We start from the raw sequence: 15872 nt of genomic DNA, 5'->3' as shown, positions 1-15872 counted from the left end.
GTGTCCCTCCTTATGCATTCCACATCACGTTCACGGAGCCACACTATGCTGGATTTAGGATTCACAGATCTTCATCCTCCATCGCTCTGAAAGCCGGACTGACCCTCAAAACAAAAAATTGACTTTGAGTTTGATACTGATATTAACTTTGGATAAATATCAGATATGGACAAATCTTGAATATCATTGCAGAGGGTTATTTTTTGTTAAACTGTTGAAATAGATATTTTTTTAAGGTGTACTCTTACTCAAGCTAAACTCTACAAGTTACCAGTGAGATCTTATATTTGTTAATGTTGTATGCACAATATTTACCAAACGGCGTACAAACAAAAAAGGTACATTTACAACATTTTATTGGACCAGCGCCATGTATATGCCATGGCTAATATGTGTTTGTATAAACATACTTAAAATAGAAAACTGCAATGTATAAAAATGTTCAAGTAAAAAAGTAAATATTAAAACAAAAGCAAGAAAGTAAATATAAAAACAATAGCAAGACAGCAATCTGATGCAAAGTCCTTCATTTGCCAGGCATTTTTTTAAATTCAGGAGAACCTTAATTCAATTTTTTGGGGCAAAAAAAAAATGGACAAACTATTACACATCATAAAATGCCTCGCACATTAAAAAAAATGATATCAAAGAAGCTTAGTACCTTTCTATACAGTGAAAAAATACAAAACAGGACCTTTAAAATAAGTTAACAGGTCTCCGAAACAATCCTTCTAGAAAACAAACATTTATAGTTGTGATCAGTGCATGTTTTAAGCATGTATACAAAGCACTTTTAGACGAATGTCTATGAAGAAAGGTTTCTCCCACTCTGATTGGAAAAGCTCTGGTCGTGATAGGATTGGATGATTGATGGGCAAATGGAGCAGTAACATTCAGACATCTTTGATAAGAGTACAAAACTGTTCATGACAGGATGGCCTTTATAAAATAGCTAGCCTATAATGCTACAACTTAGATCAGTTACCTTAACTCCAAAACAGCATGTTGAAGCTAATTCAGGGTCCATATACTACCACGACTATACTTTAAAACCAACCAAAGATTTACCTTCAAGGCAAGGAAAACTAGGGTTGTGAGCGGTGATTCCATCCACACTCCAGCTAAACTCCACAAGTTCAATAATGCCACCGCTGGCCCTTTACCTCGTTTTGATCATATCTAACAGGGTGAGAGACATTCGATTTTTACTCCCGAAGAGGTTGTACCTTCATGTCCCGTTTGGCTCTGGGAAGAAAATGTCCCTTTTGTCTTGTCCATTTGCAAACATGAGTAACAGAAAAGATTCAATTGGGGTGAAAACCGTGCCAACGTTAACTGTCATTAGTTTCTAGATTAAAATGTTATAGACAGCATTTGACCTGCTAAGGCAGAATATAAGTCCTCATTGTAAAAAATAGTCATTTTAATCCATAGAGAAGAAGCTCATTGGATGTTGATCTCTTCTCGGCTGGGTCCTCATTTGCAACCAAATTTTGTAGTTGTTAAGAGTCTCGTTCTGCTCTTGTAGACGCTAACTAAAGGCCAACCAGGCAGAGTAGGATAGTCCTGGAGTGCTAGACACACAAACTCAAAAGGCCAATACATGCATGCATGCACAACAACAACGTGTATACGTACCTCACGTACACATTTGTACACGACCTCTCTCACACACACACACACACAGTAACCTCCCCCCATTGATAACACATTCATACCCTGACACACAAACTGTGCACCTGGGCCTGTGTGTTTACACCTTGCTCTCGGAGGGCAGTTCGCTGAGGGCAGAGACGATGTCACTAAAGCAGGCACGGTCCTTGGGGCTGGAGGCCCAGCAGCGAGTCATCAGCTTGTACACCCGAGAAGGACAGCCCTGGGGCAGGGGCAGCTTCCCCCGGCCCTCCCTCAGCTCTGGTAGAGGGAAAGACGTGAGAGAACGACATACATGGGGGTGAGAGCGAGCGAGATGCAGGGAAAGATGGAGGGATAGAGAAATAAAGACAGAGGGAAAGAATGTGTGGGGGTTAGAGTGAAACTCAAATAGATGGGAAACAAAATAACATTTATATCTCACTATCCTTTCACTCATGACCAATACTCTGAAAGGACCAAACAGGAGAGCGCAATAAACATCACTGCAATGTCAGCATGTGAAAACTATGTTTTGTACTAAAATAATAGATGGGATTTTAGTGACATATTGTGTGGTTTTAAACAACTATGAGCAGGCAAAGGATAAAGTAACCCATTAGGAGGATGACAAAATATGTGACCCTGGAATAGTGCTCTTCTACCTCTACCCCCATCTGGGGTGAAGCAGCATCCTTCAATAACATTTCCAAGATTCAGTTAGACTGCCCTCACCTTCGAGGACCTTGTCGTGGTCAAGCGCAGCGTGCGGCAGCTCCCCCAGGCTAAACACCTCCCACATGAGCACGCCGAAAGACCACACATCAGTCTTGGTGGAGTAGTCGTCCTCAAACACTGCCTCACTGGGCAGCCAGCGCAGAGGGATCCACGCCTGCCGGTAGTGATAGTACTCACTGGAGGGGAAGAGGAGGAGGAGAGGATGGGAGAGGAGGAGAGGGTGATCTTTGGTCATTGGGTGGCGCCACAGTTAATTTAGTCTGTCATACGTCATCACTTTACATATCACAGGTCTCTTTAAATGGAGACTTGCTTTGGGAAACCTAAATTATCGATACAATTATTCTATGACTGGATTCATCAAAATCTTAAATGTGGTTTTCAACCACAAGGGATCTTTCCTGGTTAAATCAAGATTTAATTCAATGTAATCTTACTCGTTGTAGACATCCTTGCTGAGCCCCAGTGCAGACACCTTGACCTGTCTCTTGACACTGATCAGACAGTTGCGGGTGGCTAGGTCCTTGTGGACGAAGCGCTGATTGGATAGATGCTCCATCCCCCGGGCAACCTGCAGACACACCCCCACCTGAGGGAGAGAGTGGGACATAGAAAGCATTAAATCACTGTGTTTAAGCGCATGTGTGTCTTCAAGTGAGTGAGTTAGTGTGTGTGTGTTTAAGCATTTTAATGGCTTTTTAAATCACATCTTATGGTTAATCTGTTTCTCCTTCTGAGTGGTCCAACAGGCAGTGAAAGCCAGTGGCATGATGCAACAGGAGATACTTACTGTAAGCACCAGCTACCAAATCCTGGCCTACTGCACTGAAGCCACGACCTGTTTAAGATGCTAATGTATGCGTTCTTTTGAGTATGTGTGTGTAAACTGACCTTCTGCTTGGTGCTGAGGTGATGGGACTTGGGTTTTTCCTCCTTGTTCTTGGACATCTTGAGGTATTGCTTCAGGTCCCCCTAGGAACATATACACAGGTCTGGGATCGATGCTAAATCATGGATGATTTAAAAAAGGGACACCCACACACGTTTTTTACTGCACTGGGGTCAGTGTGTGCGTATGTAGCTCATATTTTAAATCTATTTTATCAATGCATTTTATCTTAATACACATATATTTCAATGATACAATTGACTGCCATGTAGAATACATAAAGTGTGTGTGTTTGTAGAGAGTAGGGTGAAGTTGCCCGTAGACACTGATCTTGGGTCAGTTTAGCATTTCCCCTACTAATGGTTAAGGTTTGGGGGAGAGGAAACTGTTCCTAGATCTGTACCTAGGAGAAACTTCACCCTGGAGCGTAAGCAAGTAGCTCCATCCTTACCAATTCAGCATACTCCAGTATGAGGTAGTGGGGCTCGGCTTCTCTGCACATGCCCAGTAGGCGCACCAGGTTGGGGTGGCCCAGCTTGCCGAACATCTCGATCTCGCGGCGGAACTCCAGCTGCAGGGTCTCATCCCGCGTCTGCAGACTCTTCACCAGCACCACTGTCTCCTCCTCATCTTCACTGCCTCTTCCTCCTGCCGACATGATGCCCTTGGCTTTGGCCAGGAACACCTCGCCAAACTCACCTTTCCCTGTTTAGAAGGAAATCAGTAGAATTGTATATAGCCTTTATTTATACAGGTAAGTCAAATAAGAACCAATTCTTAGTTACAATGACAACTTTTCCAAATTCTTATTTACAATGACTGTGCGCACATGCATTGCTCCATACCCAGAGTGGTGATGGTGGTCAAGTTGGCGCGGGGGTAGGGCCCTTTGTCGTGGCTGCTGTGGCGCTTGTTATTGGCGCTGCTGGCCGTGGTGCCCATGTTGGTCAGTGCCACCTCCTCCTGGATCTCAGCGGTGGCCTGCCCGTTGGTCTGCACCGTGCCCCCTGTAGTGCCAGGACAAAATGGCATCCTTCAATACCAGTAACTAAACATTCTGATTACTTGTAAATACTCTTCTTATTTCTAGGTACAGAAAGGTTAAAGCAACACAGACATGGAAATGAAGTATCACTTGAAACAGTTCCGTTTTGGAGACTAGCTCCAGAGGCTAACACACAGTTGTGGTGTTAACATATTTTTTTTTAGCACCATTTATTGATATCGTATAAAAATAATTGCAACTGATAACGAATATTGACTTTGCATATCGGTGGCCGTCACTAGTAATACATGTACATGCAGTACAACTATACATATTTGTAATGTTTTCAATAAAGTTAAACTCAATTCTCACACTACCAGGAAAACCAGACACTACTGAATTCAACTGAATGGAATCGACTGTGAACGCTGACCGTTGAGGTGCTCTGTTTCGGCCTCCTCTCCCTCTGGGCCCTTTAGTCTCTTGGCGTTGCGTCTCTTCTTGCAGTAGAACATCAGGCCCAGGACGATGATGATGTAGGCCACGGCGGCGCCCACCGATAGGCCGATTGTCTGAATCATCTTGTAGGGCGCCTTTTCGTCCTCCTCCAACGAGTGGTGCACGGGCTTCTCTGTTGGCATGCAGACACACACACGAAAGGGTCAGGTGATGTGCTTCTCTATTGAATTAAAGCCTATTGGAGTCTATTGAATCACCATCTCAGCCTCAGATGTCAAGTGGACACTTCAAGACGGCGCCACTCAATTACATCCTTTGTACATCCTAAATGAGACATTGCAGTGTCGAAATGTTTCATTTGTCTTGACCCTGTTAGTGTAATTATACATTCAAGCACCAAGAGGTATTTAGTTTGGTGCTCCATTTGATTTGCTCCACCTACCACAACCACAAAAATACTGTAGACAGCTGCAGCAGGCACACAAAGTTTATCAGTTTATCTCCTGGTGTCTTACCTACGACATAGAGCTCTGCCGATGTGTGGCCGATATTGCAGCTGTTGCCAGCGATGCATGTGAAGCTTCCCGTGTCCTCCACACTCACGTCGTGGATGACCAGAGAGCCGTTGGGCATCTTCTGAAACCTGGAGAGAAAACAGCAGAGGGGACAGGGGTGAGGCCGTGGCTGCAGTCAATTCCTTTCCCTACTTTACTCCAGTCCTATTTAACTCCCTTCCCCTTGACCTGAGGGGTCTCGGGGTATAAGGAGCTTCCAACATATTGCATTTACCTTATACAACTGCAAATAATGAAATGTCCGACCTGAGGGAAGGCATAGGAAGGGAATTGGGACTGGCTTATGGCAATATGGCAAAGGCTAGATGGGTTCTTATCATGGTAGGGAAGAGGTCACTAGCAAAACACACTATCCAAACATTCCATTTAGCACGGTGTTCAGAACGAAAAACCCACAAATGAGAAACCAAATACAACAAAATGACTTTGGGCCTTAACAAAACAGACAGTTGTGGTTCTCTACCTGCTCTTGCGAGGCTCCAGGAACTTGTCTTTCTTCTTCCACTGGATAAAGGGCTGGGGGTCGCCGGTGGCCTGGCAGTGCAGAATGGCTGTGTGGCCCTGGTAAACAGTGGTGTGCTCCGGCTCCATATTAAATGTTATATACACTGGGAGAGAGAGGGGAGAAGGAAATAAATAGTGAAAGAGAAGTGTTGGTTAAGATGGATTTAGTTGTGTTGGAGTCTGGAGACAGCTTTGGTGCTGGTGGCATTAGCACAGTTGATTAAAACATTGGTAAAAAAAAACTAGAAACATTTGGGGATTGTCTACATTAGCTGTGCACAACTTAGTTCTGCCATCTTGATTACTGCCATTTTTGTTTCTAAACTTAACCCTTCAACTTAATTACTGTCACAGGTTGGCTGGAGCATATATATACATTTTTCACAGGTAGAAATCAATCTCTGGTTAAAAGTAGATGACGACATCCAGAGGACCCTTGGTCTGTGTGGTGTCTGGTTGTATAGGTGGCAGCTTTGTGGTGTGTCTGTGACCTGCATTGGTGCCACTAGTGTTAGTGGAGGGATACCTGCTACGGTGAGCTGCACGGCAGCTGTGATCTGGCCCTGCGGGCTGTTGGATGCCAGGCAGGTGTAGTTGCCCGCGTCGTCCCTCGTCACCTTTGCGAAGTGGAGCACGCCGCCGGTCTGGACTACATGCTCCGGCAGCTCACTGCCATCTGCAGGGGAGAATATTAGAGATTCAGATTCACGTTTATTGCCCTACAAGTGGAGCACAGCTCTCAGATTATAGACAAAACCCATTTAGAAAACCCATTTACATCTACAATTAAACTGTAGGTGTAAAAAAAAAAAAAATCAGTCCGAAAATCGAACTATTCCAATAAGCTTGGTAGAAACAGTGGGGGTAGGAAATATGGCAGAAAATCAGACTGAGCCAATAAGCTAGGCAGTTATTACCATATTGCTTACACCCATACTATCCTTTGAGATCAACTAGAAGTGTAAATGTACAAGGGGTAGGAGCTACAAGTTGATTTTGGATTGGATTGAGCAACACAGGACTTAGACACACACATGTACAAAGGCAGGCAAGGAGGTCCGCGATCACCCACCTGCTTTGGTCCACTGAATGGTGGGGGTCTCGCGGCCCTTGGCAGAGCACTGCACAGTGCTCTCCTTGTCCAACTCCAGACACTGGGAGGGCTGGGGGGTGGGGGTGAACTTCAGCTTCTCTGGAGGAAGGAGACAAACGTGTTGGAGACCGAGCACAGAGTAGAGACAGACACACACACACACACACACACACACACACGCAGACAAAGACACACACACACACACCCCCTAGGGTTTCCGTCAGGAAAATTTGGCACCGGACAAGTGACCAGGAAGACTTACATTTATCGGACATTTGATACATTTACCGGTCATCCATCTGCGTTATGGCGTGTAACCCATTAGGTTTTCCAGCGCCATCAATAAATCAGCGATATTGGCCAAGAGAGACATTTACATGTCCTTAAAAACAGCCTATAACTAATTACAAAACACTATTTATTCCTTGTGTTTCGATGTGTAGCATATGCAAAACTGAATTTCTTTATACATGTCAGATAGGCGAATGTCTGCGATACAGATATGTGTTCAGAAGGGGCATAATTCATACATTTCTTATCAGAATATTTTTCTATAAAGACAGGCGTTGTATTGTAAGATCATAGGAGTAACTCTGGGAGGCCTAAAACATTCTACCTCACAAGTTCAACTGACAGAGTCAGTTGGAGCGCCGGGGCGCACTGCCTTCATATCATAGGCCTGCAGTGTAATAGGCTACACCACCCCAAACCGTCACAAAAGCTTCTAAATGTTATCAGGGTCATATCAAAAGTAAGTAAAAGAAAATGTCTCAACATAATGGAACAAAAACACTTGTGAACTGGTTAAAACCTTCAAAAAAGGTTTTTAACAAGCTATATTGCAGCAATTACCAAGAAAGTCTAGTGCCTACCTTACCCGACAATAGACAGCAATAGGCTAATGATATTTATTTTACAACAGGCCTACTTAAAACACATCTTAAACTAAATACAGAGCACACAATTAAAAACACAGATCAGACCTAATTTAGCCAACAAATGTCAATACAGATGACTTTGCCTGCATCTTTATGTGATCTAATATCATGGGCTAATTCACCACCTGAATAAGTGGAAACTCAAAACACATGACCTAGATCCCTAGCTCTAAATTGAATACCCACTGCTAGTAGCCATGTATTAGTCTAACAGTACATTTAGTGTCCCCAGTCGTAACCTACCGCTCAATGAGGCCTATGCACTCTCAATGGCCAATGCGCAGCTCGCACGCTCCGTTTCTCAAAGCTATATCAAATATCTTGTTTGTAAAATAGTTGCTACTGAGCTCAAAATTGAAAGTTAAGAAATAAAAAGTATATCTACAGAAAAGATGAGAACATCCTCACACCACCGGTGACAACAGGATAGCGTTTGTGTTTTATCTGCAATTGGTTTTTAAAATGTTATACAAATCAGAACACTTTTTCCCCCCCGGGAAAGGAAAGTGTGGCTCTCACGACACAGCAGCAGGCTCCAGCGAAACCAGTACAGGGGCAAGTAGGCAGACACTTTCATTACAGGAATCATGAGGATAATGCACTTCACTATTTTGAGTGAGGTGAATGAATGTGCAGCTCGTACCGATGCGACCAATACATTTTTTAACTCGTACAGACAAAATTAGACTAAATGGTCGCAGTCTGGAGCCCTACCTTATAGGCTTTTCACTACTCTCTAACTTTCCCTTCAATGAAAAAGGCCTCAATCTTCGTAATCAACGGTAGCCTAGGCCTTAAGGCTCCTCTCTCCTCAGCAGGGCAGCCCCGGACACTTTGGCCGGCTTTCGGGAATTTTATTTATTTTTAAAAAAATAAGCCAAAAGCCGGCAATTAGCAGCAAATGGAAACCCTGACACCCACGCATAGAACATGACACACACACACAAAAGTTATTTGTACACACTCTCACACCACGAACACATCATGACACTACCACACACCTGCATGCTGTCTCTCTCACTTACAAACTCACACCTACGCATGTGCACACTCACCAAGTACGAAGACCCGGGCCCGGCCCTCCACCCTCCCGGCCTCCGTCTGGCTCCGACACATGTACAAGTGGTTATCATACACCTCTACACTGTTGATCCTCAGGGTCCCATTGGGGTACAGCTTAAAGCGAATGTCCTACAGTCAAAAGATAATGGGTTAACAATAGGTTAAAAAGGTAATGAAAGTTACTGCAGTTAATGCACCTTTATGCATATTTACAGTTCTGGGCATTAAAAAGTGAATCTATTGCAGCACAGCAAAAAACATTGGCTTTAAAGTGAATGTAAAATGCAGCGTCAGGGGCATATTTGAGAAATGTATTTCATTACATGGATTATTGTTAAATGATTCTTAAATTAACTTGAACCTTAAGTAACATTACGTGAGAATGTCACATTAACAATGTCCAGAATCGTTTGTAAATATAAGTATATACATTGAGTGTACAAAACATGACATATTGAGTTGCACCCCCATTTCCTTCAGAACAGCCTCAATTCATCAGGGCGTTGACCACAAGGTGTCAAAAGTGTTCCATGGGGATGCTGGCCTATGTTGACTCCTATGCTTCCCACAGTTGTGTCTAGTTGGCTAGATGTCCTTTTAAATATTGTCTAACCCATTTACCCTCTGAATGGAACACATACCTAATGTGTCTCGATGCTTAAAAAGGTCCTTCTTTAACCTGTCTCTTCTCCTTCATCTTGAATTTAACAAGTGACATCAATACGTGATCATAGCTTTCACCTGGATTTATCTGGTCCATCTATGTCATGGAACGAGCAGGTGGTGTTAATGTTTTGTACACTCTGTGTGTAGTAGTTCTTAGTGTATATTCCCACTTCTTTTCAGAATGACCAAGGCACAGTTCGAACATGGACTGACCTCGGTGGTGATGGGGATGAAGTTGCGGTACCAGGTAACCTCGGGCTGGGGCGTGGCACGGGTGTGGCAATGCAGGTACCCAGGGAGGCCCTCCTCCAGCTGGCTGTCCTCTGGCTTTGTCACCCACTCCGGAGGGGCTAGGGGATACACACATTTAGCATCTCTTCAAAAGTAGTGTCTACACCCAATACATTTCAGCGGGTGCAGGTCACAACAAACACCACACTCCTGAAGAGCCACAGTCCTTCAGAGTTTTGTCCCAACTCCCGCCTCAACAGTGAAACCCCTGGGTCGCGATCATTAGGGCACACTGTAGCAATATGTTACAAAACAGAAATTAGCATTTTTTTATTGGACAAGTTTACATACTACCTCCCTGCTTCGATTTTAGACAGTTTTCTTCCGTATTTACCACAAATCCCCTTTTCACACCATCTTACCTACCTGATCCAAACTGTGCTGGTTCTGATATTTTCATTTCACATTGTGCTTTTCATCAAGGTTCCAGAAACAATTGTGGATGTGTAACCAGACCAGCTTGGTTTGGCTTGGTTTGGCTCGGCTCGGCTCAGTAGTATGAAAAGCCTTTAGGGTCTTGGTCAGTCTTGAGGTCTATACTCACTGGCCACGGTGACAGTCAGCTCCTGCCTCCTGGTACCGGCCTTGTTCTGGCCCACGCAGGTATACAATCCTGAGTCTTCCCCCTGGGTGGGGCTGAAGACGAGCTCCAGTCCGTCCTGGTAGACCCTGCCCTCTGAGGGAACACGTTCCCCGCCCCACTCCCACCACACATCGGGTTCCGGGTGGCCGCGAGGGGGGCGGCAGGATACCCGCTCGAGGGAGTTGGCTGAGAAGACCCGGTTCTGGCTGGGGCCCATCTCCTCAATTTCTGTAAGGGAAGGGAGTGATAATCTAAGACATCAGAAATAAATGACATGAAAATGAATATCTTGTGTCCTAATCATGAAGGCAATGCAGTACACCACTCAACTGTAGAGTGGAACTGTTGACCTTGCCGTGCCAATCAAGCTAAAGATCGTGCAGATTAGTGAGGGTTAACATTTATTAATGGAGTTAAAACTGTGACAGGGTTCAGTAAGTTAGACATAAACTGAAGGATTCAAACAACTGACTTGAGGCAGTGTGTCAAAACTGTGCATGCCTGTGTGCACTCCCTTACCTGCTAGGTTCACGGTGGCCTCCAGAGTGACAGGGAGTCCGCGGGGCCCTTTGGCTACACATTTGTAGAGCCCAGTGTTTCTGGGTTTCACCTGGGTGATGAGCAGGGAGCCATTGTTCAACATCACCAACCTAGGGAGGGAGAGAAAGAAGGTCACAACAAAATACAGACTTCATTATGAATATTTTCTGGAAAGTTGGCCAACTCAGGAAAGAGGACCCGTTGTTTATTTTGCATTTTCAGTATATTTGTACATTTTTAAAAGGACTCTTGGAAGAGATACTAATAAACATTAGCGGTTTGCAGAATTCACCTCAATGTCGACATGCATCCAAAACATTCATTAACACAACATGCACAAGCACACACAGCCTTAGTGGCTGTATATGGCGGAACCTTCTTCAAACTGTAATTCACATCTAGGAGACGACTAATTAATAGTGAAAACATCAAAACTATGAAATAACACATGGAATCATTTAGTAACCAGAAAAGTGTTAAATCAAAAATATTTTAGATTCTTCAAAGTAGCCACCCTTTGCCTTGACGACAACTTTTCACACTCAACTAGCTTCAACACTCAACCAGCTATGCTGAGCACTTGTTGGCTGCTTTTCTTTCACTCTGAGGTCCAGCTCATCCCAAACCATCCCAATTGGGTTGAGGTCAGGTGATTGTGGAGGCCAGGTCATCTGATGCAGCACTCTTCTTCTTGGTCAAATAGCCCTTACACAGCTTGGAGGTATGATGGGATATTGTCCTGTTGAAAAACAAATTATAGTCCCTCTAAGCGCAAACCAGATGGGATGGCATATCGCTGCAGAATGCTGCGGTAGCCATGCTGGTTAAGTGTGCCTTGAATTCTAAATAAAATCACTGACAGTGTCACCAGCAAAGCACTCCCACACCATCTCCTCCATGCTTCAACGTGAGAACCACACATGCAGAGATCATCCCCATTCACCTACTCTGCGTCTTACAAAGACACAGCAGTTGGAACCAAAAATCAGACCAAAGGACAGTTTTCCACCGGTCTAATGTCCATTGCTCATGTTTCTTGGCACAAGCAAGTCTCTTCTTATTGGTGTCCTTTAGTAGTGGTTTCTTTGCAGCAATTCGACCACGAAGGCCTGATTCACGCAGTCTCCTCTGAACAGTTGATGTTGAGATGTGTCTGTTACTTGAACTCTGAAGCCTTTATTTGGGCTGCAATTTCTGAGGCTGGTAACTCTAATGAATGCATCATCTGCAGCAGTGGTAACTCTGGGTCTTCCTCTCCTGTGGAGGTCCTCATGAGAGCCAGTTTCATCATAGCGCATTGTGGGTTTGGCAACTGCACTTGAAGAAACATTACAAGTTCCTGAAATATTCTTCATGTCTTAAAGTAAATGACGGACTGTCGTTTCTCTTAGCTTATTTGAGCGGTTCTTGCCATAATATGGACTTGGTCTTTCACCAAATAGGCCTATCTTCTGTATACCACCCCTACCTTGTCACAACACAACTGATTGACTCAAACACATTAAGGAAATAAATTCCACAAATTAACAAGGCACACCTGTTAATTGAATTGCATTCCAGGTGACTACCTCATGAAGCTGGTTGAGAGAGTGCCAAGCGTGTGCAAGTGTAATCAAGGTAACAGGTGGCTATTTTGATTTGTTTAACACTTTTTGGTTACTTCATGATTCCATGTGTCATTTCATAGTCGATGTCCTCACTATTATTCTACATTGTAGAAAATAGTAAAAATAAAGAAAATTAGTTGGTGTGTCCAAACTTTTGGCCGGTAATGTATGTGTATATATCAACCCAGTCTTACCGGGACTTGTTGGTGATGAGCTCGTCCTGGTGGTACCACTCTTGGGTGGGAGGGGGCTCGGCAGTGAACAGGCAGTTAAGGAGGGCCTCCTCGTTCCTCATCACCACCAAGTCCTCAGGAACCACCACGGGACGAGGGAAACTCTTATCTATACAGGGGGTAAGGGGTGATAGTGTGAGGAGACTGAGAAAGAGGTATACAGTTCATAAGAAAGGAAAGAGACAGGTCAAAGGGCTCTCTTCAGCTCTGGCTTCTATTCTATTGGCTTCTATGTTGATGCCAGTGGGGCTGGGTGTTGCTTTGCAATGAAACTATGGGGAAAACTGCAATCCCTCCTCACCTCTTCTTTATTAAATGTTTGTCCATATACACACCTATGATATTGAGGGTGAAGTTGGCATTGCTGCACACGTGCCCGGCTGGATTTTTGGCACAGCAATAGTAGAGGCCATTGTTGTCTGGGCTGGCACTGGGCAGGGTCAGAGTTCGCTCCTTGTTGTTGATCTGATGGCTCTTCTCCGGCAGGCGCACGCCGTCTCTGTACCAGTGGCATGTTGGTCTGGGGGAGGAAGACATGACTATGTAATATGCATGAGTGAGTTGGCACAACAAGTGGCAAGACTGATGAACGCTATAGTGGTTAAATCAGTCCTCATTGGTGACCAGTATATTTACTCATCATGGATACTTTGTAGTTTTGACTAAATCAAGTGGGCATTGTTCTACATAACACAATGAAAGTCCAGTGAAAACACAAGGCAACGTGGAGACATACGAGGCAACGTGGAGCCTTGTAAAGGCGCCAGAATACTCCCTTTATAAAAAAGAGGTTTGCTTGAAAAAGGAAAAAAGCGGCAATAGTACTATTTGTCTGTTTTAATATGCATGAACTCATCCCAACCATTTTGGCTGGGAAGCATGCGGACACCGTAAGGCCGCAGTTGTTTTTCTCACCGTGGGTGTCCATCAATGTTGCACCTGAACGTCACAGGGGCCGAGCTCTCGATGTCCTGCTCTGATGCAGGATCCTTCAGGGTCACCCCACCACTCTCTAGCCCTGTGTGACAGACAGAGACATTATCTATCGATCGATAGATGGAGAGGTAGGTAGGTAGAGTGAGAGTTTAAAAAAGACAGAAGGAAGAGAGCGAGCGCAAGAGGAAGAGAGAGAGGATTTGTTTTTTTTTAAGGAGTGAAAAAAGAAAACCCTCTCTTGCTGCTCATTAACAAACAAACCAGCCATTCACACCTGGCCGGCTAACTTAGTGCCGGCTACCAAAACAGCCCCTTCCCTTTCAGCTGACCTTCCTTGTTCTGTGACACAGCCAGCCAGAGCAGGCGGACGCTGCAACTTCACAAGCAGTCCATATTGGCAGAGGACATAAAGGACAGCTTTGTCCGCCCCACACTCAAAATAACCTCTCACGCGGGCGTGACTTCGTTTTTTGGTCCAGTGGAAATAAGAGTTAGAAAAAGGAAAGCACTGGCTGGCTCTGGTAAAGAGTCTTCATAAGTATGAGGCAGCATTTTCTTAGAGCTTCAGGAGATGTCATGCCTGTTATATAGATGAAGGTTGTAGAGACACACATGCGAGGTCATACATATTGAGTTGACATCTGGAAGATGCAAGGCAACTGTCAATATTCAAAACAGGTAGGTCTGCATAAGGTCTAAGAAGGCTTTAATTGCTGTGCAGCCAATTCAATGCATTTGGCAAAAATGATTACAGTAACATGTATAATTATGCCTATCATTTGCCATTACACTGTCACCCATGCTTACTTTGAGTGCTAGATTGAGTCATATCAATATCGGAAATATGTGTATGGATTTAACAATTGCACATCTATTTACAGTATTTTGGTTATGAGAACTCAAAACACTGATTTAAGGGAAGGGCTTACATTTATGAGAATTAAGTAAGTAAAATTTAGTAGTATTTAAGTAAACTCACATTTGATGTTGAAGGACGCCTCCGTGGAGCGCTCCTCTTCTCCCGTGGCATTGTTGGTGGCCAGGCACTGGAAGGTCCCGGCGTCCAGCACGCGGTCCACAGCGGTGAACTTGAGGTTGCCACCCTCCCGAAAGCGGCGCTCTGTGTCGTTCACCGCATCCCCGTTTTGCAGCCAGCTGTAACTCACGCCCTCCGCGTCGCTGACCTCACAGCGTAACATGGCACTCCGGCCGTGCAAGGCATCCTGGGACTTGGGCTCCTTGGTGAAGTGGAAGGAGGCGGCGTGAACAATGAGAACTGGAGGATGAAGAGAGAGTTATAGGAAGGAATTAGTTGTTAAGCTCTGACGTGTTACTCTAAACCAAAAATTATTCAGTTCACAACAGAGCCTGTATTTAATGCACATACAAATTAATCATATTTTTCTTCCATGAAAAGATGAAGTGATAGAGATTTTCAGCCATCCGCACATCAACTCAGAAAATGTAAAGCAGGGCTCTCCAACCCTGTTCCTAGAGAGCTACCGTCCTGTAGGTTTTTTGCTCCAACCCAAATCTAGCTCCCCTGATTCTAATAATTATCTAGTTGATAAACTTAAATCAGGTCATTTACAACTGGGGTTGGAGCAAAAACCTAAAGGAGGGTAGCTCTCCAGGAACAGGGTCAGAAAGCCCTGATTTAAAAGGAAAGAGTACAATGCTTTTCCCCTTCTACGCCCTTAGCTCTTTAGTCCACTGGCAGCTGGGAGTAGAGAGACAGACACCCAGGTGTGCGGCAGACAGACCATGGGCCCCAGTTTCTCAAGACATGGTTCATAACTCCTTGGTCTCCCTCCTCTTGCTGAGTGACATGCCAGGTATGTACTCTGTCATCCCAAATAATAACCACGTCTCCTGCAAGACCATCAGTTTCCACTTGCATTGCTACATGCACAAAAAATGCTGGCCAGGAGATTTGGGATGCGGCTCAACACCCCGCCAATGAACTTCAAAGTGGTTTGGATGACAACACCACCCGAGGTGAGCTGTAAATAAGCAAAAACATTCAGAAAAGTTAACTATCCCTTTAGGGTGCAGTATAAGCCATTAGAACACCCTATAGGACATTGCCACTCATTACATTAAAACAGTACTATGTTGTCCTTTCGGCTTGTTTAAGAGGC

The 15872-nt window shown here is 44.4% G+C and overlaps 1 protein-coding gene across 1 annotated transcript in view; it reads right to left on the bottom strand.

The window, feature by feature from the left end:
- Positions 1 to 339: 339 nt before the first annotated feature.
- Positions 340 to 15872, bottom strand: part of LOC124003400 (inactive tyrosine-protein kinase 7-like) — a 36032-nt gene continuing 20499 nt past the window's right edge. Inside the window, exons 2-20 of the mRNA XM_046311629.1 lie at positions 14711 to 15007; positions 13711 to 13813; positions 13131 to 13315; positions 12757 to 12904; positions 10935 to 11065; positions 10377 to 10643; positions 9755 to 9891; positions 8869 to 9004; positions 6855 to 6974; positions 6309 to 6458; positions 5742 to 5886; positions 5219 to 5346; positions 4678 to 4875; positions 4105 to 4266; positions 3711 to 3964; positions 3262 to 3342; positions 2808 to 2959; positions 2368 to 2546; positions 340 to 1914 (exon numbers count right to left, since the gene is read on the bottom strand). Coding sequence (XP_046167585.1) covers positions 1754 to 1914; positions 2368 to 2546; positions 2808 to 2959; positions 3262 to 3342; positions 3711 to 3964; positions 4105 to 4266; positions 4678 to 4875; positions 5219 to 5346; positions 5742 to 5886; positions 6309 to 6458; positions 6855 to 6974; positions 8869 to 9004; positions 9755 to 9891; positions 10377 to 10643; positions 10935 to 11065; positions 12757 to 12904; positions 13131 to 13315; positions 13711 to 13813; positions 14711 to 15007 — 3134 coding nt within the window. The 3' untranslated portion in view covers positions 340 to 1753. The remainder of the gene's footprint in view (positions 1915 to 2367; positions 2547 to 2807; positions 2960 to 3261; positions 3343 to 3710; positions 3965 to 4104; positions 4267 to 4677; positions 4876 to 5218; positions 5347 to 5741; positions 5887 to 6308; positions 6459 to 6854; positions 6975 to 8868; positions 9005 to 9754; positions 9892 to 10376; positions 10644 to 10934; positions 11066 to 12756; positions 12905 to 13130; positions 13316 to 13710; positions 13814 to 14710; positions 15008 to 15872) is intronic.

Source organism: Oncorhynchus gorbuscha, linkage group LG18 (assembly GCF_021184085.1).
Source record: "Oncorhynchus gorbuscha isolate QuinsamMale2020 ecotype Even-year linkage group LG18, OgorEven_v1.0, whole genome shotgun sequence".
NCBI lineage: Eukaryota > Metazoa > Chordata > Actinopteri > Salmoniformes > Salmonidae > Oncorhynchus > Oncorhynchus gorbuscha.
Note: the sequence above shows the minus strand (reverse complement) of the source record. Positions and strands in the feature narration are given on the sequence as shown.